We start from the raw sequence: 27,100 nt of genomic DNA, 5'->3' as shown, positions 1-27,100 counted from the left end.
ATTTTCATCATAGGTACACATCAACTATGACAGACAAAATGAGAAAAAAAAATCCAGAAAATCACATTGTAGGATTTTTTATGAATTTATTTGCAAATTATGGTGGTAAATAAGTATTTGGTCAATAACAAAAGTTTCTCAATACTTTGTTATATACACTTTGTTGGTTTTCACTCAAAATCTCACAATACATGGCTCCATTCAATCTTTCCACAGTAGGTATGGTGTTCTTTGGATGCAACTCAGCATTCTTTGTCCTCCAAACACGACGAGTTGAGTTTTTACCAAAAAGTTATATTTTGGTTTCATCTGATCATATGACATTCTCCCAATCCTCTTCTGGATCATCCAAATGCTCTCTAGCAAACTTCAGACGGGCCTGGACATGTACTGGCTTAAGCAGGGGGGACACGTCTGGCACTGCAGGATTTGAGTCCATGGCGGCGTAGTGTGTTACTGATGGTAGGCTTTGCTACTTTGGTCCCAGCTCTCTGCAGGTCATTCACTAGGTCCCCCCGTGTGGTTCTGGGATTTTTGCTCACCGTTCTTGTGATCATTTTGACCCCACGGGGTGAGATCTTGCGTGGAGCCCCAGATCGTGGGAGATTATCAGTGGTCTTGTATGTCTTCCATTTCCTAATAATTACTCCCACAGTTGATTTCTTCAAACCAAGCTGCTTACCTATTGCAGATTCAGTCTTCCCAGCCTGGAGCAGGTCTACAATTTTGTTTCTGGTGTCCTTTGACAGCTCTTTGGTCTTGGCCATAATGGAGTTTGGAGTGTGACTGTTTGAGGTTGTGGACAGGTGTCTTTTATACTGATAACAAGTTCAAACAGGTGCCATTAATACAGGTAACGAGTGGAGGACAGAGGAGCCTCTTAAAGAAGAAGTTACAGGTCTGTGAGAGCCAGAAATCTTGCTTGTTTGTAGGTGACCAAATACTTATTTTCCACCATAATTTGCAAATAAATTCATTAAAAATCCTACAATGTGATTTTCAGGATTTTTTTCTCTCATTTTGTCTGTCATAGTTGATGTGTACCTATGATGACAATTACAGGCCTCTCATCTTTTTAAGTGGGAGAACTTGCACAATTGGTGGCTGACTAAATACTTTTTTGCCCCACTGTATCGTAGACTCAGATGTTAGCATGTTACAGAGATTTCTGTTAGTCTTCAGCTGACACTCTAGGATTCTTCTTAATCTCATTGAGCATTCTGCACTGTGCTCTTGCAGTCATCTTTGCAGGACGGCCAGTCCTAGGGAGAGTAACAACTAGAGGTCGACCGATTATAATTTGTCAACACCAATACCGATTATTGGAGGACCCCCAAAAAAAGCCGATACCGATTAATCGGCCGATATATTATGGAATAATGACAATTACAACAATACTGAATGAACAATGAACACTTATTTTAACTTAATATAATAGATCAATAAAATCAATTTAGTCTCAAATAAATAATGAAACATGTTCAATTTATTGAATATTGAAGACTCATGTTAAAAGGAACCACCAGCTTTCATATGTTCTCATGTTCTGAGCAAGGAACTTAGACGTTAGTTCTTACATGGCACATAATGCACTTTTACTTTCTTCTCCAACACTTTCATTTTGCATTATTTAAACCAAATTGAACATGTTTCATTATTTATTTGAGGCTAAATTGATAGTATTTATGTATTATATTAAGTTAAAATAAGTGTTCATTCAGTATTGTTGTAATTGTCATTATTACAAATAAATAAATAAATAAAAATCGGCCGATTAACCGATATCGGCTTTTTTGGTCCTCCAATAACCGGTATCGGTGTTGAAAAATCATAATCGGTCGACCTCTAGTAGCAACAGTGCTGAACATTCTCCATTTATAGATCATTTGTCTTACAATGGACTGATGAACATCAAGGCTTTTAGAGATACTTTTGTAACCCTTTCCAGCGTTATGCAAGTCAACAATTCTTAATCTTAGGTCTTCTGAGATCTCGTTTGTTCGAGGCGTGGTTCATAGCTTCTAGTGAATAGCAAACTCAAAATGTTTTGAATGTTTTTATAGGGCAGGGCAGCTCTAACCAACATCTCCAATCTCGTCTCATTGATTGGACTCCAGGTTATCTGACTCTTGACTCCAATTAGCTTTTGGAGAAGTCATTAGCATAGGGGTTCAAATACTTTTTCCAACCTACACTGTGAATGTTTAAATGATGTATTCAATATAGACAAGAAAAATATAATAATTTGTGTGTTATTAGTTGAAGCAGACTTGTGTTTGTCTATTGTTGTGACTCAGATGAAGATAAGATACAATTTTATGAACCAATTTATGTAGAAATCCAGGTAATTCCAAAGGGTTCACATACTGTTTCTTGCAACTGTATGTATATAAGGGAATAGGGTGCCATTTGAAATGCAAACAAATACGCTTTGGCCCTTGATTAACCTGTATGAAGTCTCTGATGAGCTTTCAGGCTGCTCTTCTGAGTGAAAGTCTTACCACATATCTCACAGCTGTAGGGCTTCTCACCAGTATGAGTGTGCAGGTGTCTTTCAAAATGACTATGGCGATCAAAACTCTTTCCACAAAAGGAGCATATGAAACATCTATTTCTTGTGTCGTCTGTAGTGGCGCTGCTGCCCTCTGTACTGTCAAAACTGTCTATGCCAAGGGCAAATAAAATCCCTTCTTGACTGTAGTTTGGTTCTGTGATGTACGCTCTCATTGCCGTTTCCTCCTCTACGGGTAGTGGTGGCAGTGGTACCCGGTCCTGAAACCTGGGCAGTATTGTCCCATCACCATCCTCCCTGTTCCTTGCATGTAGAACCATCCCTGCATACTGCTCTTGCTCAATCACATCCAACTTGTCTTTCTCATCCTGAAAAGACAAGTCTTCAAGTTCCACCTCTCTAGAAGCTGACGTATAGAACCCGTGGTGGTGATGCAGTCCATCAAAAGCACTGTGATGGTATTTGACACTGGGTGAAACAGGATGGGAGTTCTGCTGCTTAGTCACATCGGAGGAGCAGCCTGGATGTAGTGATGCAGACTCAGTATCACTGTGCCTCTCTGTGAAAGATCTACACAACTGACTCTCCCTCTCATCCATGACATACTCTGGGTCGTCCTGGTAACCTGGTCGCTCTGTGCTTTGTTGGTGTGGAGGTCCTGACTGACTGAGTATCTGGGATTCAAACTGCTTCTCTTTCTCTGCTTCCCCCACCAACCCCTGCCCCCTGCCCTCCTCCTCCTCACTGTGCCCGGAGCTAGGCTGTGCTTCAGCAGGTGAGGGCTGATCCCTCGGTTCCTCTGTGTTCTCCGAGGGTCTAGGATAAACGTCAGGCTTCTTATCATCAAGCGGAGGTTGTCCCGTTAGCATGTCAGCATCATCTGCTTGTCAGGAAAAGAGTATCAAGTATTTTAGCATAGATTTTAACAACATGGCAATTCAAACAATGTAAATCAGCCAACACAAACTGTTTAACGTCATCTTAAACCCGACAGAGAACAGGAAAACACTTTGAATCCATCCCAAATGGCACCCTATTCTGTATGTAGTGCACTACTATTGATCAGAGACCTTTGGGTCCAGGTCAATAGTAGTACACTATAAAGGGAATAGGGCGCCATTAACGATGCACCTTAATTATAGAACAGGCATACTGCCTGTTAATTACAGAATAATTGACTGATTTACACACTTAAGAGTTACTTTTAATAAATGAAAAAGCTATGAAAAAAAAAAATCGATATTGTTCTAATCTCTTACCTCTGTGAGTCTTCAGATGCCCTTTGAGGCTACCCTTCTGGTTGAAACACCTTCCACATATGTCACAACTATACGGCTTCTCACCCGTATGAATTCGCTGGTGCCTTTCCAGATGACCAACACGCTCAAAAACTTTCCCACAGAATGAGCAGATGAAGCACTTCTTGTCCTTGGTGACTCCTTGGAAGGTTTTCACTTTCCTTTCCGGGAAACTGGAGAAGATGGGCGGATGGTTCAGCGAAGCCCCGTCCATGACCTGTGAGTTTGGCTGTACTGTACCGTCACTTGCTATCAAGAGTGTGTCTGAACATCCATAATGTTGCTGCCTGAGCTGTAAAATCATATCCTCGCTGACATCTACATATGGTTTCCCTGGAAACGAAGCACTGCTGCATGACGCCTCCACCATTCCTGGGACAAGAGGTACAGGAGAGTGATCAGTGAGACACTGGGAGTTCTGACCTGAACTGTTGAAATATTCTGAATTGCTCGTCTCCATATCGTTGTCTGCTTGTGGACCGGACATCCACGGCTGGCTGTCTCTCTCGTACATTGACAATTCATCATCCAGTTGCTGTTCTGCTCTCCCTGCAGTCTGTTCTTCTGCTTTATGATCTAGTGTCTGGAATGCATCCTTCTCCTCCCCTGGCTCAGACTTCATAGGGATCTGAGGAGCAGTTTGTAACACTTCCTCCTTTCCGTTCAACTGCTCTTCCTCAGACTGACGTCTATCCAGGTGAGGCTTCTCTTCGTTGTTAGCTAGTCCATCCATCGATACTGTTTGGAAAGATTACATTTGATTCATAAAACAATGATGCATCGGTCATGTCCTAAATATCACCCTATAAGGGGTCTGGTCAAAAGTAGTGCACTACGTAGGGAAAAGGGTACTATTTGGAGTGTACATGGAACGATCTGTTGTATAATAGTGTACTATCTGCCGTCATTAGCTAGTCATTCTAATCTCTTACCTCTGTGAGTCTTCAGATGCCCTTTGAGGCTACCCTTCTGGTTGAAACACCTTCCACATAGGTCACAACTATACGGCTTCTCACCCGTATGAATTCGTAGATGCCTTTCAAGATGACTGTAACGTTCAAAACTCTTTCCACACAGTGTGCAAATGAAGTGTTTATTAACCTGGAAAAATCTCTTGGTCCTCGCTCTCCTTGCCGTATTATAATTCGGGCCAAAACCGAATTCACTTTGAGGGTCTTGGTTTGACTTTACTGTGCCGTCGCTTGTTCTCCTGAGCGCGTCTGACTGCCGATAATGTTGTTGCTGTCTGAGCTGTAAAATCATATCCTCTCTCACATTTGACTCCAAATATGGTTTTCCTGGTAATGAAACATTGCTGCATGATGCTGCCGTCATTCCAGAAGTTCCAGGAGAGTGATCAGGAAGACACAGTGAGTTTGTCTCCATATCGTTGTCTTCTTGTGTACTGGGCATCCACGTCTGGCTGTCTCTCTCGTACGTTGACAGTTCAGCATCAAGACGATCCTTGTATTTTCTCCTTGTAGTCTGCTCTTCCTGTTCACCCTCCCCTTCCGGCTCAATCTTGACCACAGCCTCATCCGCAGGTCCAATGCATTCATCCTTTCCTTTACCATCTCCCTCAGGCTGCAGGTTCTCAGCCGAGGTCCTACTCACAGTGGTACCACCTTTACCAGGCCCTGTGAAAATATTCAGTCATCAAAATCCTTCATTGTTTGTTTTAACTGTAATCCAAATGGATTTGGATTACACACACACACACACACACACACACACACACACACACACACACACACACACACACACACACACACACACACACACACTATTGTTATTCTTATTGTGCTCTTTTTTACTTTAGTTTATTTGGTAAATATTTTCTTAACTCTACTTGAACTGCACTGTTGGTTAAGGGTTTGTAACTAAGCATTTCACGATAAGGTCTACCTACGCCTGTTGTATTCGGCGCATGTGACAAATAAAGTTTGATTTGAAGCTGTGGGCGATTGGGTTCAAGGGTTGTAATAATAAATTATTCGATTTCACAATCCTACTATCACTCATTCTATGAGACAATAGAATATTCCTCTAAGGCTCCTTCAAATTGCGAGTGTGGTGCAGGGAGAGAAATATGCATGCCCAGTTATTGTAGCTTACAATCTTAATACAGTTGCAGGGAAACCCACCCCCGAAAGCAGGCCACTGTTAAAAGACCACGATCATGAAGCCTTGCTGGTGCTATTAGGCTACACTTATTTCTCAAATCCCAATAAATTAGTCAAATGCACCATTTTATGAACTGAATTTTTAGCAGCAGCATTGTTTATGCCCGTTAGCAGGCGCCAATGGCCGTTGAATGCATAGGGCTAAATGTGACATGGGTCAGAGGTAACAGCGAGGCCTACATTATATTCACAGTACATGATCCTTGGTTGGCTGTGTGACAGCAGAACACTTTTTTTGGGGACATTCGAATCATCAATATGTTGCTATAACTAGCAACAAGATAGCCTATGTTTAGACTTTAGAGTTTGATCTAGCTAAAAATGATCCCAGTGGTGGAAATGCAGATGGGCAACCTTCAGCCTATTTATTTCTTGCCAATATGGTGCATAATGGTTAAATAAAGGTTAAAAAATTATATTTAAAATCAGGTGGGCTACATCATATCATCATATTGCTAAATAGCACAGCTGCCTGATTTACATTTACATTTTAGTCATTTAGCAGACGCTCTTATACAGAGCAACTTACAGTAGTGAATGCATACATTTCATTTCATTTTTTGTTTTGTACTGGCCTCCCGTGGGAATCGAACCCACAACCCTGGCGTTGCACACACCATGCTGGCGTTGCAAACACCATGCTCTATCAACTGAGCCACAGGGAAGACATTTACTTTATTTAACCTTTATTTAACTAGGCAAGTCAGTTAAGAACAAATTCTTATTTACAATGACGGCCTACCGGGGAACAGTGGGTTAACTGCCTTGTTCAGGGGCAGAACGACAGATTTTTTTACCTTGTCTGCTCTGGGATTCGATTCAGCAACCTTTCGGTTACTGGCCCAACGCTCTAACCACTAGGCTACCTGATATTGACCAATATGTTATATTGGGCTCATTTCTTGAGGGGGAAATTATATTTGAGATGTCATCATCATGTTATTTTGGAGTAGGATTTCCTTTTAAAAAGGTCACCAGAACTGACATTCTCACAGTCACACCCCCCCCCCCCCCCCCCCGCCAAAAAAAAACCCTGTTAGGTTCTTCCACAACCCCCTAACAGAAGAACCTATCTCCTAAATGAACCACTGAGTACAACCCTTGGACAGAATACTAGTCTGTTCTAGGGCCTTACTCCAAATCCATCTCCTTAATGCTGAGTGCTAAACAGTCTGTGTTCAAATCAATGATTTATATATACACACTAGATGGTTAATAGGGGATGCTGTGTTGAAGCCACTGTGCCTCCATCTTGGCTTTCCCCCACCATTGTAAAGAAATATTTTGGAAGCTATAGAAAACGCATTTATTAATGTCTACATTACTGTTTGCTACATGTATTTAATTATTTTAAATTCGATTTTTAAATACATTAAAAGTTTTCCTTAAAGTCGTTTTTTGAGATTACTAAACGTTACTGTCCCCACTACAACAATAAAAATACTTAAATGCATGTAATTTTGTCCTTGAAAAATTTTATTGAAATACTGTAGAATTCCATGTATTGCTATGGAGGACTGCTCCTACTGAGGAGAGACAATATGGCTTTAAAACCTCTCAATGGCCAATACATAGCGTTCACAATCCAGGATAATATATATATATATATATATATATATATCGTTTGTTCAAACCCTCAAGCCTCCAATCTCAGGGCGTAGGCCTGCACTCTAACCACAAGGCCACTGAGTTGGTTATAATGATAGTGATTGCTGTTCCTCTCCCATCGGGCAGTCAGAGATATGACTGGAGGACATGAGGCCTTCAGACTGCACATTTCTAGCCCAGGGCTAAGTGCCTTGAGAACGTGAGTAGGCTGATTAAATAAGCCTAGTTAATTTGTTTACCTGCGAAATGGTCATGTAATATTGCTAGAACCCTAATGTGACTTGCACAGTTAACTATTGACAATTGATTGATAGTAAAAAGTGAGTTAGTAGCACTAGGTCGACCCACCTTTTCTCCCAAGATTCTCAGCATCGACTGATCGACCATGATGAATGCGTTTTCGAGGTTGAATCCCTCGAGCTCTTCGAAGCTCGCTGTCAAGTTGTTGTACATTATTTTTCAGGACGTTGATTTCATTTTCCCGTCGACACATTTCCACACGTAACACAACTATACCATCGTCGATTACTTTGCTAATTTCTGCAACCGCAGTTTTAGAAAGTACCTCTATGATGGAAGCGATCTGAGCCCGGAGAGAAACACTGCTCAACATTTTCAAACGTTTGCGAAAACTAAACAGAGCTCGGTCTGACTTCTGCAGAAGATTTAAACTTTGTATCTAAGTATTATGCTAATAATGTTTTGAAAATGGTAAATATGCTAGCAACAATTTGATCCGTGTAGTTCTGAGCAGATAGCTGCATGCACCGCTGTGAAGCAGGCAAGGATAACTAAAGGTACTTCCGGATCACGGATTTTCGGAATCCTTCAGAATAAGAGTCCTGACATGTATACTTTGTGAATGAATAATTAGGGCGAAAATTATGGAAAATGTCCAGAATTATCTATATATATATATGTTATTATTGTTATCATACAAAGAGTCATTAAAAATACTTCTATTAGATATGTGATTTATTTGTTTATTTTTTCAAGCCGAAATGGTCAACAATGTTTTTGGTGTGTACTCAGGAGCACTTCTAGTTTCCAAATCCACAGCGTTTACACCCAGAGCATCGTCGGTGCTCATTTTGCGGCACTTTAAAATCCAATAATCATCATTAGGATAATGTTGATCATTTACAGGTATGCCGTCAGTTAAAAACCTCTCAGGGATAGGTGTCCCGCTAACTGGAGGGCGCGCAATTCAAATAAATAATCATAAAAATTATGGATTTTAATCATTTAGGTACATACAAGTGTCTTATATCGGTCGAAAGCTTAAATTCTTGTTAATCTAACTGCACTGTCCGATTTACAGTAGCCATTACAGCGAAAGCATGCCATGCAATTGTTTGAGGCCCCACATCAAAATATTTTTTCCACTGGCACAGGTTTCATAAATTCACAAATAGCGATTAAATATTCTCCTACTTTTTGAAAATCTTCCTCTGATTTGTCATCCAAAGGGTCCCAGCTATAACAAGTATTGTCGTTTTGTTAGATAAATTCCTTCTTTATATACCAAAAAGTTTGTTTAGTTGGCACCATCGATTTGAGTAATCCACTCGTTCAACGTGCAGAGAAATGAATCCAAAAATCTACCCATAAACTTTGTTTCAATAAGTCAAAATATGTTTCGATTTACTCCTCAGATACCCTAAAATGTAATCAAACCATAATATTTCTTACAGAAAGAAGTATGTTCAATAGGAAACCAATTTTAGCAGGTGCGTTTTGTCTTCAACTCGCGCCCAAACACGAATTTCCAAGACTGTGTCCCTGTACTAAAACTGATATTTCTTATTCGTTTTGGAAGTTACAAGCCTGAAACCTTGAACATAGACTGCTGACACCCTGTGGAAGTCATAGGAATTGCATCCTGGGAGCTAGAATTCAGTATGCCCCTATACTTTCCATTATAAGAGCATGGTCTATCTCAAAAACTAAAATTCTGGTTGGTTTTTCTTTGGATTTTCTCCTACAATATCTATTGTGTTATATTCTCCTACATTATTTACCATTTCTACAAACTTCAAAGTGTTTTCTTTCCAATGGTACCAATTATATCCTGGCTTCAGGGCCTGAGCAACAGGCAGTTTACTTTGGGCATGTCAGTCAGGCAGAAATTGAGAAAAAAGTTTTTAATTAACACTCCATCTACAGATCACATTGCTTCCATTGTTTCACTTAAGCAGTTAGCTTCTCACCTAATCACATGCTAATAGTCGGAATTTGGCACCTCCATTATAAGGCAATCCAAGAGTGCAATTTCATACTGGAAGCAAACAAAGAGTAAGCTAAAATGATAAATGTATTCCATTGTGATTAAGATATAGTCCTGAATTAGTCAGTCAGCAGAGAGTTAAAGTGATAGTACAAAAGTGCAGACTGGAAGCTGGTTTTATGGACACAATCTCTAGTTTTTCCTTTACAGTGTTATATTTGTACCATTGAGGGCCAGTTTCCCAGACAGATAGTAAGCCTAGTCCTGAACTAAAAAGCTTGTTCAATACTGATTCTCCATTGAAGGTGCTTTGTTCAAACTCATCTGTTTTGTATCCTATGGACTCTAGTGAGTAGGCTGGACCCTGGTTCATCTGTTTTGTATGTTATGGACTCTAGTGAGTAGGCTGGACCCTGGTTCATCTGTTTTGTATGCTATGGACTCTAGTTCATCTGTTTTGTATCCTATGCACTCTAGTGAGTAGGCTGGACCCTGGTTCATCTGTTTTGTATCCTATTGACTCTAGTGAGTAGGCTGGACCCTGGTTCATCTGTTTTGTATCCTATGGACTCTAGTGAGTAGGCTGGACTCTAGTTCATCTGTTTTGTATGCTATGGACTCTAGTGAGTAGGCAGGACCCTGGGTCATCTGTTTTGTATCCTATGGACTCTAGTGAGTAGGCTGGACCCTGGTTCATCTGTTTTGTATGCTATGGACTCTAGTGAGTAGGCTGGACCCTGGTTCATCTGTTTTGTATGCTATGGACTCTAGTGAGTAGGCTGGACCCTGGTTCATCTGTTTTGTATCCTATGGACTCTAGTGAGTAGGCTGGACTCTAGTTCATCTGTTTTGTATGCTATGGACTCTAGTGAGTAGGCTGGACCCTGGTTCATCTGTTTTGTATCCTATGGACTCTAGTGAGTAGGCTGGACCCTGGTTCATCTGTTTTGTATCCTATGGACTCTAGTGAGTAGGCTGGACCCTGGTTCATCTGTTTTGTATCCTATGGACTCTAGTGAGTAGCCTGGACCCTGGTTCATCTGTTTTGTATCCTATGGACTCTAGTGAGTAGCCTGGACCCTGGTTCATCTGTTTTGTATCCTATGGACTCTAGTGAGTAGGCTGGACCCTGGTTTTATGGACTCACAATCGATTATGTACGGTGCAATATTTCTGTCCGGTATGAAAAACGTACTGCATTTAAACGTGATTCGTCACTTTTTAAGGGACACAAAAGGATCAGTGACACTCCTAGTGAAACTAGAAGTGCTCCTGATTAGAATGGATCCCTCTTTTAACTGCGACACAATGTACAGGCAATTATATATGGTGCAATATGTATGTCTAATATTAAAAAACGTACTGAACATCATTCAATACTAATGGGCTAAATAACAATGGGATACTTTTTAAAAAACATTTATTGTAATTCTAATATTTATGTTATACAATTTTGAGTACAATTATAGTTTATTTTTTTTAAATGTATGACCTTAGCGCCCTATAGGCCTACTATATAATAGTAATTATTATTAACAGTGGCATTATAAAGAATGTTTTGTTAGAATTACTGGTGTTACCATAATAACTATCTAGTAATCATTACTTCCAATGCTGTTTACAATATCGCCAATGCTATAATAGTATTTGGCCTACTAAGCCTAGTCAAACAAAATTCAAAGTCTGCTAACATTTCCTAATAAAATGTTACAAAAGAAAAATCTTCCTTGTGGGACATTTATTTTGAAGGGAAATCGCCGATTTAAAGGCCTTATTCTTGCTTGGTCTTGCTTATTTTTGCTGGTTTCTCAGCGCCTCAGAGCTCATCCACGCCACAAAGTAAAACAGGGGGAATTATGACGGCAAGTGATGAAAGTAGTGAACCGTAAATAGAGGAGATTATGCGCAAATGAATTTGAGATATATCTATATTTTTTTTTATCAGACGAAGCACAGACAAATAACATGACAACAGGTTCAACATCTTTAATACTTTATATATTAATACTTCATATTTTGGAAACCTAAACCTTCTCAGTACAGTTGAACAATATTTCCGGTAAACTTTATTTTGAATCCCAAAATACAATAACTGGAAATGTGTTATTTAGGCTGTGGGCAGGATATACTTAAGTGATAATACTTGAGAGGCAATGGCCGTGTTCGAGAGTATCAAAACGACTCCAGATGACTGTCGACGGACTGATCTACAAATCACATTGCATCATAAATAAAGACTCATTTATATTTCTAGGTCAGACAGTCAGTCACGATTTACCAATGATACATTGCGGGTTTGATCCTCTCGAGCACGGCACGGCTCTCTCCCTCTCTCTCTCCCTCCTCCCTCTCCCTCTGCTCCTCCAGGTTTGATCCTGTTTTGTTTGTTCTTTTGTAGGTTTATTTAGTTTCCACTCAGTCATATTCACACACACAGATGCATGCACCCAAGCACTTTACATACACCCTACATTATGACATTAATCGTTTTTTTGGTTTATAATAAATAACCTTTTGATTGGCCTATACCTTGTTGTTCATGTCCCCTCATTTTTGCCACAGGCTATGAGCCGGCCTGTGACAATATAATCATGTCACCATCATGATATAAATGTCATAACGCATGGACTCCAGTGATTGGCTACCAGCAAGCTATAAACGTGTGATTGGATGTTTTTACGTTCATTTAAAAAGGGTCCCTGCTTTCTGGAATCTTTGGGACGTCGAACTCTGACATCATCCCATGGGTCTTGAAACTTCAAATTATTAAAGCCCCCATGCAGTCTTTGGATTTGATTTTTAAATCATCAATTTATGTCTAATAATTTACTGTGTGTGTTTTATAATTTATTTTCACTGAGCCTCCTTGGCCCACTCAGTCTGATCATGTGGTTGTTAGAAAACATATTTGAATATATAAAATTAGATATTTACATACACAGACCTGATTGGCTGATAGGATGGTCTAGAGCCCACCCCCTTACTCCTTAAAAAAAAGGGGGGGGGGGAAGGCACATGGTATTCAACCTGTCAGTTGTAGCTGGAATTGGACCTTGAAAGTGACCATCTTCCACAGGTGTGTAGACTACTTTGTCTTGTCATCTAAACAAAAGGCATACATAATTAATCTTATATCATTGTTGTACCGTTTTCAATAGGTGCAGGAGCACAACAACCTGTTTATACATTTGGGAATGTTTTCTACTGTGAAAGGTAAACGAAGAAACCAGACTGCAATGAAAGGTTGTCATTCTTCATAAATTCTCATCAGTTGTTTACATAACATAATAAACAGATAGTAAACAAGGTTATAGTGAAAGCTATGTATCTTCCTTAGAAGTTGTTGTTTTACATGTGCTCAAGTTCTGTAAGGTGTTCCTGTTAGAATAAAAACAGATGATGGTGGCTAAACATGATCAGATAGGAAGTCCAGAGCGGCACCAGAGTAGTCATCGATGGTATAAAGTAAAAAAAAAAAAAAAAAAAGTGGTTTTATTTACATTGTCATCACCAGCTTTCTCCAACACTGACATTACCATACACACATCATGTGGTAGGAAAGGTAGAAGAGTTAGTATTTCACGCTTCCTGCACACAACTACACCTAGCTTCTCAACTACACCTAGCTTCTCAACTACACCTAGCTTCTCAACTACACCTAGCTTCTCAACCACAACTAGCTTCTCAACCACACCTAGCTTCTCAACTACACCCAGCTTCTCAACTACACCTAGCTTCTCAACTACACCTAGCATCTCAACTTCACCTAGCTTCTCAACTACACCTAGCTTCTCAACTACACCTAGCTTCTCAACAAGAACTTGCTTGGTGGGATCTGTTGTGATATGTGATGGAGTGAAAACCTACCGGAGAATAGATCTTCAAGACGATGGATGGTGACCACTGCTCCTAAACACACTACAAATGTGTTTTTATAATAGTCATACAGTCAATCATAGATAGACCCATAGCCCATTGAATCGTATCTTCCTTCCTACTAATCGGTTGTAGGGCATGTTTCAACCACTACACTCTGAAAAAAACTAATATAGAACTTTTGTCCCCCTAGCAGAACAATCTTGGGTCTATACATTACATGTTTATACAGTGCCTTCGAAAAGTATACAGACCCCTTGACTTTTTCCACATTTTGTTAGGTTACAGCCTTATTCTAAAATTGATTAAATATCTTTTTTTTCTCATCAATCTACACACAATGCCTCATAATGACAATGCAAAAACAGTTTTTTAGAACTGTTTGCTAATTTATTAAAATAAAAAAGGGAAATATCACAAATTTACACAAATATTCGAGTTGTTTGTGGAGATATCCCTCCAGTGGTGTGGGGGCTGTGCTTTGGCAAAGTGGGTGGGGTTATATCCTACCTGTTTGGCCCTGTCTGGGGGTTTCATCGGATGGGGCCACAGTGTCTCCTGACCCCTCCTGTCTCAGCCTCCAGTATTTATGCTGCAGTAGTTTGCATCGGGGGGCTAGGGTCAGTCTGTCACATCTGGAGTATTTCTCTTGTCTTTTCCGGTGTCCTGTGTGAATTTAAATATGCTCTCTCTAATTCTCTTTCTCTCTTTCTTTCTTTCTCTCTCTCGGAGGACCTGAGCCCTAGGGCCATGCCTCAGGACTACCTGGCTTGAAGACTCCTTGCTGTCCCCAGTTCACCTGGCCGTGCTGCTGCTCCAGTTCCAACTGTTCTGCCTGCAGCTATAGAACCCTGACCTGTTCACCGGACGTGCTACTTGTCCCAGACCTGCTGTCCTAGACCTGTTGGAACCCTGACCTGTTCACTGGACGTGCTACCTGTCCCAGACCTGCTGTTTTCAACTCTCTAGAGACAATCTCAAAGATCGGCTATGAAAAAGCCAACTGACACTTACTCTTGTGTTACTGACTTGTTGCACCCTCGACAACTACTATGATTATTATTATTTGACCATGCTGGTCATTTATGAACATTTGAACATCTAGGCCATGTGCTGTTATAATCTCCACCCGGCACAGCCAGAAGAGGACTGGCCAGCCCTCATAGCCTGGTTCCTCTCTAGGTTTCTTCCTAGGTTTTGGCCTTTCTAGGGAGTTTTTCCTAGCCACCGTGCTTCTACACCTGCATTACTTGCTGTTTGGGGTTTTAGGCTGGGTTTCTGTACAGCACTTTGAGATATCAGCCGATGTAAGAAGGGCTATATAAATACATTTGATTTGATGATATTCAGACCCTTTACTTAGTAATTTGTTGAAGTACCTTTGGCAGCGATTACAGCCTCAAGTCTTCTTGGGTATGACACTACAAGTTTGGCACATCTGTATTTGGGGAGTTTCTCCCATTCTTCTCTGCAGATCCACTCAGCTCTGTCAGGTTGGATGGGGAGCGTCACTGCACAGCTATTTTCAGGTCTCTCCAGATATGTTCAAGTCCGGGCTCTGGCTGGGCCACTCAAGGACATTGAGACTTGTCCTGAAGCCACTCCTGCATTGTCTTGGCTGTGTGCTTAGGGTCGTTGTCCTGTTGGAAGGTGAACCTTCGCCCCAGTATTAAGTCCTGAGCGCTCTGGAGCAGGTTTTCATCAAGGATCTCTCTGTACTTTGCTCCGTTCATCTTTGCCTCAATCCTGACTAATCTCACAGTCCCTGCCACTGAAAAACATCCCCACAGCATGATGCTGCCACCACCATGCTTCACCGTAGGGATGTTACCAGGTTTCCTCCTGACGTGACGCTTGGCATTTAAGCCAAAGAGTTCAATCTTGGTTTCACCAGACCAGAGAATCTTGTTTCTCATGGTCTGAGAGTCTTTAGTTGCCTTTTGGCAAACTCCAAGTGGGCTGTCATGTGCCTTTTACTGAGTAGTGGCTTCCGTCTGGCCACTCTACCATAAAGGCCTGATTGGTGGAGTACTGCGTGCTGCAGAGACGGTTGTCCTTCTGGAAGGTTCTCCCATCTCCACAGAGGAACTCTAGAGCTCTGTCAGAGTGACCATTGGGTTCTTGGTCACCTCCCTGGCCAAGGGCCTTCTCCCCTGATTGCACAGTTTGGCCGGGCGGCCAGCTCTAGGAAGAGTCTTGGTGGTTCCAAACTTCTTCCATTTAAGAATGATGGAGGCCACTGTGTTCTTGTGCACCTTCAATGCTGCAGACATTTTTTGGTACCCTTCCCCAGATCTGTCTCTCGACACAATCCTGTCTCAGAGCTCTATGGACAATTCCTTTGACCTCATGGCTTGGTTTTTGCTCTGACATGCACTGTCAACTGTGGGACCTTATATAAACAGCCGTGTGCCATTCCAAATCATGTCCAATCAATTGAATTTACCACAGGTGGACTCCAATCAAGTTGTAGAAACATCTCAAGGATGATCAATGGAAACAGGACGCACCTGAGCTCAATTTCGTGTCTCATAGCAAAGGGTCTGAATACTTATGTAAATAAGGTATTTCAGTTTTACATTTTTTAATAAATTAGCAAACAATTCTACAAACCTGTTTTCGCTTTGTCATTATGAGGTATTGTGTGTAGATTGCTGAGGATCTTTTTTTATTTAATCAATTTTAGAATAAGGCTGTAACGTAACAAAAATGTGGAAACCGTCAATGGGTCTGAATACTTTCCAAAGGCACTGTATATTACTATTTTTCAGTCCATGCCCTTTAACAGACTTAGTAGGAACTATCAATGGACAGGGGCTACTCGTCTATCTGTGATTGGCCGTAGGACCGATTAGAAGACATTTGTAGTCATTACAGGTATCTGACCTATAGGAGTTTTGTCAGTTGGTACCGGGTCTATCTGGGCCGTAGGAACAGAGTGGTGCTGCAGCCAGCGTAGTCCAATATTCGCTGGATTGAAACTGAATATTCACTGCCATCGTACACCTTTTGATTATAGAACGTGACGGCATAAAAATAGTTATTGGTAAGTGTCAACAACCAAAGTTGTACTCTTTTATTTGAGGCTGACAGTCTTACAAATCCCTTTGATAGCACTTTGACAGTATGTCAATGTGAAGGAAGTATGAGTTGAAGTGACTGAAATGATTCAGAAAGGTATTGGGAAGTGATTGGAAGATCACCAGGCGATAATTGTGTATGATATTCTGTGTAGACAATAACAGAATTGACATTGCTTTCAATGATGTGGTGCTTTCCACCCTAGTCTGCTGATGCCTGTCCACTCTCTGTTCTAACAAGTCGTGTTCCTGAGAATTGTATCTTTCAGGAATGGGGTCATAATAGCAAAAGTTAGAGCCACATTTGCAGGAGAAAAACAGAAAGCACTCTGTTTAACAGAACCGCATTTATCTGTCTACCTGCGGTTACGCACGTAACCCCAGTTCTATGAACTTAGCAATGCATTTTTATTTCATTGAGAGCTTCTCTGATGACCCCATTTTTTCAAATCAGGCGAACCCAAGGCTTTGGGAAACGCGATGAGCCAGTCGGGTTGCCTCCCATAACTTTGCAGCATAAAACTTTCAGCCTATACTTTCCCCTAGGTTGGGGAGTTTGCTAGAAATGAGGCTACTGACGTGAAACATTTACCAATACATAATAAAGCAATGTTAGAATCGTAAATATAGCTAGCTAAATGTCACGTCAGTATAGTAAATGCGATCTACAGTTTCATCACCTCTAGTTCAGGGGTTCTTAAACGTTTTCAGCCTGGGACCCAAATGAGAAGTTCTGTGTTTTCCTGGGACCCAAGCTCATGAAAACATGCAACTATATATAAATATCAGTACATTTCATTGCCGTTATGCCTAAAACGAATGCAATATAGACAAAAACAAATAACAATTAAATTAAATATCCATATAAATAGCTATTTATTTTTATTTTCCCCCATTAAAAACACTCTTACATATCTGTCTAGGTTGGAACTGTAACTGTTAAAATCTAATAAATCGTTTTCTTTCTAAACTGGAATAAACTGATTGATCACATCCCACCGATGTATAACAGAACACACACACACACGCGTACAGGCTCCGTTTGTGACAGTGCAACTCTAAGTAACAGTACAGATGAAAAATGGCCAGGCCTACTGTACATCTTACTGTAGAAATGATTGTTGAAAAAAAGGTCTAAGTAGGAACTGTTGCTATTAAAATACAATAAATATGTTTTTATTCTGAACTGGAATAAACTGCATTACACAGTTGTAGACCAGAAAACACACACACACACACACACAGTCCTAATGAGAGGTGTGTGGATGGTTGAAGTTTTCAACAAGCATGTCTATTCTGGGCTCTGCTTTAGACAGAAACAGACTCAGCATGGAGTCTGTTTCTGTACTTGTTTTTTTAAGTACACCAGAGTTGAGAAACCCTGACTTATATAGGTCTGTGGTGCTGACCTGAACCAGAACATCTACTGCTTTCTCAGTCACGCAGGAGACCGCTTCCTGTTGTAGATGAGCAACCCAGAACTGTGTGTGTTGCCACAAAAAGTGGCAAGTGACTGAAATGTTTCAGAAATTTTACATTTAGAAAAATTCATGTAAAATCATGTGAGATGAAAATTGACAAACTAAAGGGTGTGCAATGTGTGTCTATGCCATCGGTCTTCCCTGTGGCTCAGTTGGTAGAGCATGGTGTTTGCAACGCCAGGGTTGTGGGTTCGATTCCCACGGGGGACCAGTACAAAAAACAAAAAAAATGCATGAAATGAAATGTATGTATTCACTACTGTAAGTTGCTCTGGATAAGAGTGTCTGCTAAATGACTAAAATGTGTTGGGAGAGTGCTGCAGCAGGCAGTCATGACAAGTGATGTGAGAACAATGAACTAATCCCAGGACTAGCTAGCTACATATTTTTCCCTCATCATTCTAGTTTTCCTCGTTCGTTGTATCCTGACTGCCCCCAGTCCTAACAATCATTACTAGAGCTAACACAGCAAGAGAGACAAACTGAGAAATAATTATCCAACAGTCAGAGAGAGGGAGATAGGATCGAACGATGTGCTTTCTCACTGGGTGCAGTGCATTCGAAAAGTTATCAGAACCCTTGACTTTATCCACATTTTGTTACGTTACAGCCTTATCCTAAAATGGATTGGAAATTGGTAAATTAAATTGATTGGACATGATTTGAAAAGGCACACACCTGTCTATATAAGATCCCACAGTTGACAGTGCGTGTCTGAGCAAAAACCAAGCCATGAGGTCGAAGGAATTGTCCGTAGAGCTCCGAGACAAGATTGTGTCGAGTCATTTTCTGGATTGACTGGCCTTCATGTCTTAAATTACATTCCATCATTACTTTATCTTTGCTTATTTGAGCTGTTCTTGCCATAATTTGGAATTGGTCTTTTACCAAATAGGGCTATCTTCTGCATGCTAAGAGTGTGCAAAGTTGTTATCAAGACAAAGGGTGGCTACTAGTATATTTTGATTTGTTTAACACTTTTTCTGGTTACTACATGATTCCATATGTGTTTTTTCATAGTTTTGATGTCTTCACTATTATTCTACAATGTAGAAAACCCTTGAATGAGTAGGTGTATCCAAACTTTTGACCGGTACTGTATGTCTTAACCATTCACTATCAATCACTTTTTCTATAGTTCAGATTAAATAATTTGGTGACCAATAACAAAGAGAGAAATGCAGAGTACAACATAAAACATTTTTACCAGTTGTATTTAGATTGTCATTATGGAGACACCTATTCCATAAATTTGGCAAATCATCTCTTGCTGCAAGATTTTTGGGGGGGGGGGTATTTTTCAGGCCTTGTGGGTGGGTTTTGAGGGGTCATTTGTCTTGAAATTTTAGCTAGACCTGACAACTCTGCAGGTAGGCTCCCTACAGTAACTAGCTATGCAAATATAAATGTCATGTTAATTAGCTAGCAAGCTATCCTGGTTGCGGTCAAGGCTAGTAGCTAGCTAAACTAATGCTATTGGCAGCAACACATTTATTTAACTAGGCAAATCAGTTAAGAAAAAATTATTTAAAATGACGGCCTACGCCGGCCAAACCCAGACAACGCTGGGCCAATTGTGCACCGCCCTATGGGACTCCCAATCACTGCCAGATGTGATGTAGTCTGGATTCAAACCAGGAAATGCAATGACACATCTTGCACTGAGATGCAGTGCCTTAGACCTCTGCACCACTCGGGAGCCCTCCAAAATGTCATGTCCTTTAGCTAGAAGAATAACTATTTAGAGACTTACTTCTTGAACGGTTGCTGCTGGCTACGGCTGCTGGATGCACGGTATAGAATCCTGATGGATAATACTAATTAGGGGCCGCATATATAGTTATTTTCCACTGTATTTACAAGTGGGTAACCTGAACAGGTGTGAAATGGAAATGTGTTTTTTGCATATCCCACTCCCTCCTTCGGACATCCCTACGCCATTGAAGTTGGCAATTAAAATAGTTACGGTAAGGGTTAAGGTAAGGTTTAGGGCAAGGGTGGGCAAACTTTTTTGGCTCGAGGGCCACATTGGGATTTTGAAATTCAACGTAGGGCCGCATTTTTTGTGGGACCAATTGTTTGTTAAAATCAATTTGTGGGGGCCTCCCGAGTGGCGCAGCGATCTAAGGCACTGCATCACAGTGCTTAAGGCGTCCCTACAGACCCGGGTTCGATCCCAGGCTGTGTCACAGTTGGCGGCACACAATTGGCCCAGCATCGTCCGGGTTCGGAGAGAGTTTGGCAGGCTGAGATTTCTTTGTCACATTGCGAGCGGGCTGGGCACACTGACATGGCTACCAATTGGATACCACGAAATTGGGGAGAAAAAAAGGTGTTGTAAATGTTTTGCGGGCCGTACTTTGCCCCCCCTTGGTTTAGGGTATGGACGTCCCAAGGATCCCGGAGAACAGTGACCCTGGGAAGAATCCACTAAGCTTCTCCCATCATTTCCTTCACTGAATTTATAATGTATTGGGGTGCGCCTGACTAGTAAGGCTAAAGCAACCGACGAGACAAAAGTCGAGGACTGAAGTCTGATTGTACGTTCAAGACAACTGGGAACTCTGAAAGAAAACTAGCTCTGACTGGGCTTGACCTCACCTTGAAAGCACCAAAGATGCATTCAGGAGTAGAATTGGCAACATGACAAAAAAATTCATAACATTGAGAAAGGACGAAAAGTTTTTCATTTGCTACTCTCATCTAAAAATGAGCTAGCTAGCATAAGGGATTCAATTCCAAGCAGAGAGGAGTATGGGGGAAAAAATGTATGAAATGTATGCATTCACTACTGTAAGTCGCTCTGGATAAGAGCGTCTGCTAAATGACTACAATGTATTATATTTGATAGAGCAACATTGTTCTTTCCATGCAAGACTTTCATTCTAATATTAATATATCTTATTCTTTGACCTTCAACAGATGCACATCCTTTAAAACAACTCAGTTGGGAGATTAAACGTCTCCCATTTAATAGTGTTCCATTTCAAGTTGTGGGCACAAAGACATCAGGAAGATGATCAGGAAGATACTTATTTCCCTCATTAAAATGCAAATCATTTTATAACATTTTTGACATGCGTTTTTCTGGATTTTTTTTGTTGCTATTCTGCCTCTCACTGTTCAAATAAACCTACCATTCAAATTATAGACTGATCATTTCTTTGTCAGTGGGCAAACATACAAAATCAGCAGGGGATCAAATACTTTTTTCCCTCACTGTAAAATTGTAGTGGTGGTACATGGAATATTCCTCAACTGCATATATCATAAATTGCTATTGCAAATAGAAGTATTATGTTCAACAACTGGGCTAAACAATCTGGACCCTCTCTTTCTAAAATTATCAACAGATATTATTTTGACAAACACACTTTGGTGCTTACAATTCATTCTCTATTGTCATAGATTTGGTGAGCACTGTCATCTGTGATCTTTGATATCACTTTCTTTAAGCACGTACTGATGAAACTGTCACTTAATATTTTTTCTTAAAGTTTACAAACGCTCTACATTTATTCACTCTGTGATAGGGTAGGATCCGAAATGCTACTTTTATTATTGTCCTGTAAATGGTTCAGTGGCTATAATTTAGGCTGTGTGTGGAATGGGGCATACTAATAAATTACTACTAGATTATAGTGATAAGGAAAACAGCATACAAATTTGGCTTGTGTATCCATTTGCCTATAACTAATCATAATTCCATTATTTTTACATACAAAAAGAGAATACTTCAAAATGAGAAGATCCTGCCATGGAAAAGACGACTGGGCAGACATAAAGTGGAAATGAGGGGAAAAAACTCCCACCATGCAGCAGGACACCTTCAGCTGTGGGGTCTTGGTAATAGTTATATTTTCAATAATGAATGGTTAGCTGTTATGTGACAATTAGGTCAAAAAACTCTATTTTATTTTTTGGTGTAGATGGCCAAGGAAGTTGCACAGAACTTCCACAACATCCCCTCCCAAATTGATATGGAACCTTCACAAAAACACATGGAGCAACTGCCAAAATAAATGGCTGAGGAAATACAAAAAATGTCTGGTATGTAATATTTAATTCAAAGTAAATGTAAATTCTTTATTTTTATGTAGTTGTGTGGGACAGCCATATGTTCAGTTCATGCCTATGATTTCAGAGTTCAACAAAGCCAACTGCTTCATGTGTGTCACTGATAAAGAACCTGGATGTGGCCCAAAGACTGACTGGGTTAGTAACTTTATTTAACATGTTTATCTTTTGACAACAGTGACAGCATGTAAGACAATTTATGATATAACACAATGGATGGCTAATTCGTCATTCTGCATTGTTATTTGATATTATTTATAACGTGTTATGCTTTGTTTTGTTTTAGATTGAATGTTTTGCATGCCAACGGTGGTTCCATGTGCTATATTTAGGACCCCTTTAGGGATATAAAATAATGATTTGATAAAATATTAAATTTGGCCTTTACAACTAAAGCCCATCGAAATGCATTGAATAACGCATCCATAAATGGCAAAAAAGACAATCATGATTTATTTTTTAAGAAACAAGGTTTTGACGTGTTTGTCCTATACCTTTGAGATATAAGACAGCTCAGAAAGCTTTATTTATTTTTTTACACATATTTAACCACTTTTTTTAGGTAGGCATAAAACTACCTTCCTACTTCCATTAATTAAAATGTAAAAAACGGTACAGGTTACCTTCAGACGAGTCCCGTGACACTTGTGGGGGTCGTAGAGCAAAACGGAGAACACCATCGTGTTTGTGAGAGTCTCCCATTTTCATCAAACCGTTCGAACGCTAAAGACGTTTTCGTGAGAAGACTAATTTGTGGGATGTCTCATGGTCTGACAAACACCGCTCTAGCTCCGCCACGCTTCACATCAGATGAGGAAATGCGTCATCGATGGGACGCGGTGGATTGAGACACATCCAAAAACAGATATCTCTAACTTAAACTGACAGATTTAAAAAAAGTGTACCGGTGTGTCAATCGACTCTTGGGGATTAAACGGGTATCCCAACTCACTGAAGAACCCATGGCACTTATTGCAAGAGTACGTAATGAAGCATCAAACCTGGGACCGAGAGACTGAAAAACAGCTTCTATCTCAAGGACATCAGACTGTTAAACAGCCATCACTAACATAGAGAGGCTGCTGCCAACATACTGACTCACATCTCTGGCCACTTTAATAAATGGACTTAATAAAGGTATCACTAGTCACTTTAAATAATGCCACTTTAATAATGTGTATATATCCTACATTACTCATCTCATATGTATATACTGTACTCTATTTTATACCATCTATTATATCTTGCCTATGCCGCACGGCCATCGCTCATCCATATATCTATATGTACATATTCTTATTCATCCCTTTACACTTGTGTGTATAAGGTAGTTGTTGTGAATTTGTTAGATTACTTGTTAGATATTACTGCATTGTCAGAACTAGAAGCACAAGCATTTTGCTACACTCGCATTAACATCTGCTAACCATGTGACCAATAACATCTGCTAACCATGTGTATGTGACCAATAACATTTGATTTGATGAATATCATTTGATGTGTATATCAAACTGTTTTCCTATCGTGTAATAATGTGTATAAAAGTACCATGTAAAGTGTATGAAGAATGTATATCTAACAAAATATCTGTCAAAAACAAAAAGTTACTTTTGTCCTCTGAAGAGGGGGGTGATGGGAAAATAAAATACATACAAATAAAGAGTATGTACGTGGGGTGGTGAGTTACCCCTGTATAGAGTGGGGTTAGGGTGGTGAGTTACCCCTGTATAGAGTGGGGTGGTGAGTTACCCCTGTATAGAGTGGGGTGGTGAGTTACCCCTGTATAGAGTGGGGTGGTGAGTTACCCCTGTATAGAGTGGGGTGGTGAGTTTCCCCTGGTTAGGGTGGTGAGTTACCCCTGTATAGAGTGGGCTGGTGAGTTTCCCCTGTATAGAGTGGGGTGGTGAGTTTCCCCTGTATAGAGTGGGGTTAGGATGGTGAGTTTCCAAGCGCAACATAGCTTCCACGTGTAAATCAGCTAGAAAGATGTGTCGGTATCGAGTAACTGTCTCTGGCCCCCTCCCAGTTAGGGGGAGTGATGTGTTATTCAGCAGAGTCTCACAACTCAATCGCTGGTTGAAAACGTTTTTCTGCCCCTCCCAAAAGATGGAATTTGTAGATAATTGGCCCTCTTTCTGGGACTCACCCACAAACAGGACCAAGCCTGGCCTGTTGAGGAGTGACGGACTCCATCCTAGCTGGAGGGGTGCTCTCATCTTATCTACGAACATAGACAGGGCTCTAACTCCCCTAGCACCACAATGAGAGAGGGTGCAGGCCAGGCAGCAGGCTGTTAGCCAGCCTGCCAGTTTAGTGGAGTCTGCCACTAGCACAGTCAGTCCCCATTGAGACCGTGTCTGTGCCTCGATCTAGGTTGGGCAAAACTAAACAGGGCGGTGTTCGCCTCAGCAATCTCACTGGAATAAAGACCTCCTCCATTCCTGTCATTATTGAAAGAGATTCTGATAATATCTCACATCTCAAAATAGGACTACTTTCATGTTAGATCCCTCACTTCAATGAACTAATCACTGATTATAATCTTGATGTGATTGGCCTGACTGAAACATGGCTTAAGCCTGATGAATTTACTGTGTTAATTGAGGCCTCACCTCCTGGTTACACTAGTGACCATATCCCCCGCGCGTTCCGCAAAGGCGGAGGTGTTGCAAACATTCACAATAGAACATTTCAATTTACAAAAAAACAAAAACTGCGTTTTCGTCTTTTGAGCTTCTAGTCATAAAATCGATCCACCCTACTCAATCACTTTTTATAGCTACTGTTTACAGGCCTCCTGGGCCATATACAGTGTTCCTCACTGAGTTCCCTGAATTCCTATCAGACCTTGTAGTCATGGCAGATAATATTCCAATTTTTGGTGACTTTAATATTCACATGGACAAGTCCACAGGCCTACTCCAAAATGCTTTCGGAGCTATCATCGATTCAGTGGGTTTTGTCCAACATGTCTCCGGACCTACTCACTGCCACAGTCATACTCTGGACCTAGTTTTGTCCGGTGGAATAAATGTTGTGGATCTTAATGTTTTTCCTCATAATCCTGGACTATCGGACCACCATTTTATTATGTTTGCAATCGCAACAAATAATCTGGTCAGACCCCAAACAAGGATCATCAAAAGTCGTGCTATAAATTCTCGGACAACCCAAAGATTCCTAGATGCCCTTCCAGACTCCTTCCACCTACCCAAGGACGTCAGAGTACAAAAATCAGTTAACCACCTAACTGAGGAACTCAATTTAACCTTGCGCAATACCCTAGATGCAGTCGCACCCCTAAAAACAAAAAACATTTGTCATAAGAAACTAGCTCCCTGGTATACAGAAAATACCTGAGCTCTGAAGCAAGCTTCCAGAAAATTGGAACGGAAATGGCGCTACACCAAACTGGAAGTCTTCCGACTAGCTTGGAAAGACAGTACCTTGCAGTATCGAAGAGCCCTCACTGCTGCTTGATCACCCTATTTTTCCAACTTAATTGAGGGAAATAAGAACAATCCAACATTTATTTTTGATACTGTCGCAAAGTTAACTAAAAAGCAGCATTCCCCAAGAGAGGATGGCTTTCACTTCAGCAGTGATAAATTCATGAACTTCTTTGACGAAAAGATCATGATCATTAGAAAGCAAATTACGGACTCCACTTTAAATCTGCGTATTCCTCCAAAGCTCAGTTGTCCTGAGTCTGCACAACTCTGCCAGGACCTAGGATCAAGTGAGACACTCAAGTGTTTTAATACTATATATCTCTTGACACATTGATGAAAATAATCATGACCTCTAAACCTTCAAGCTGCATACTGGACCCTATTCCAACTAAACTACTGAAAGAGCTGCTTCCTGTGCTTGGCCCTCCTATGTTGAACATAATAAACGGCTCTCTATCCACCGGGTGTGTACCAAACTCACTAAAAGTGGCAGTAATAAAGCCTCTCCTGAAAAAGACAAACCTTGACTTCAAGGTTTTACTGCTAACCTACAAAGCATTACATGGGCTTGCTCCTTCCTATCTTTCCGATTTGGTCCTGCCGTACATACCTACACGTACGCTACGGTCACAAGACGCAGGCCTCCATACTGTCCCTATAATTTCTAAGCAAACAGCTGGAGGCAGGGCTTTCTCCTATAGAGCTCCATTTTTATGGAATGGTCTGCCTACCCATGTGAGAGACGCAGACTCGGTCTCAACCTTCAAGTCTTTATTTAAGACTCATCTCTTCAGTAGGTCCTATGATAGAGTGTAGTCTGGCCGAGGAGTGTGAATGTGAACTGAAAGGCACTGGAGCAACGAACCGCCCTTGCTGTCTCTGCTTGGCCAGTTCCCCTCTCTCCGCTGGGATTCTCTGCCTCAAACCCTATTTCAGGGGCTGAGTCACTGGCTTACTGGTGCTCTTCCACGCACCCCTCCACGTCCCTAGGAGGGGTGTGCCACTTGAGTGGGTTGAGTCACTGACGTGATCTTCCTGTCCGGGTTGGCTCCCCCCCTTGGGTTCGTGCCGTGGGGGAGTTCTTCATGGGCTATACTCGGCCTTGTCTCAGGATAGTAAGTTGGTGGTTGAAGATATCCCTCTAGTGGTGTGGGGGCTGTGCTTTGGAAAAGTGGGTGGGGTTATATCCCGCCTGTTTGGCCCTGTCCGGGGGTATTATCGGACTGGGCCACAGTGTCTCCCGACCCCTCCTGTCTCAGCCTCCAGTATTTATGCTGCAATAGTCTGTGTTGGGGCTAGGGTCAGT

At 41.0% G+C, this 27,100-nt stretch overlaps 1 protein-coding gene across 1 annotated transcript; it reads right to left on the bottom strand.

Annotated features, from left to right (window-relative positions):
- Positions 1-2,231: 2,231 nt before the first annotated feature.
- LOC115157552 (zinc finger protein 865) lies at positions 2,232-8,804 on the bottom strand. The gene is made up of 4 exons (XM_029705916.1): positions 7,950-8,804; positions 4,743-5,447; positions 3,772-4,548; positions 2,232-3,392 (listed from the first exon to the last, which is right to left on the bottom strand). The coding sequence occupies exons 1-4, from the start codon at positions 8,212-8,214 to the stop codon at positions 2,443-2,445; spliced, it is 2,697 nt and encodes an 898-aa protein (XP_029561776.1). The 5' UTR covers positions 8,215-8,804; the 3' UTR covers positions 2,232-2,442.
- Positions 8,805-27,100: the final 18,296 nt, after the last annotated feature.

This window comes from Salmo trutta, chromosome 21, assembly GCF_901001165.1.
Source record: "Salmo trutta chromosome 21, fSalTru1.1, whole genome shotgun sequence".
Taxonomy (NCBI): Eukaryota; Metazoa; Chordata; class Actinopteri; order Salmoniformes; family Salmonidae; genus Salmo; species Salmo trutta.
The sequence above is the reverse complement of the archived record's forward strand: the minus strand, read 5'-3'. Positions and strand labels throughout refer to the sequence as shown.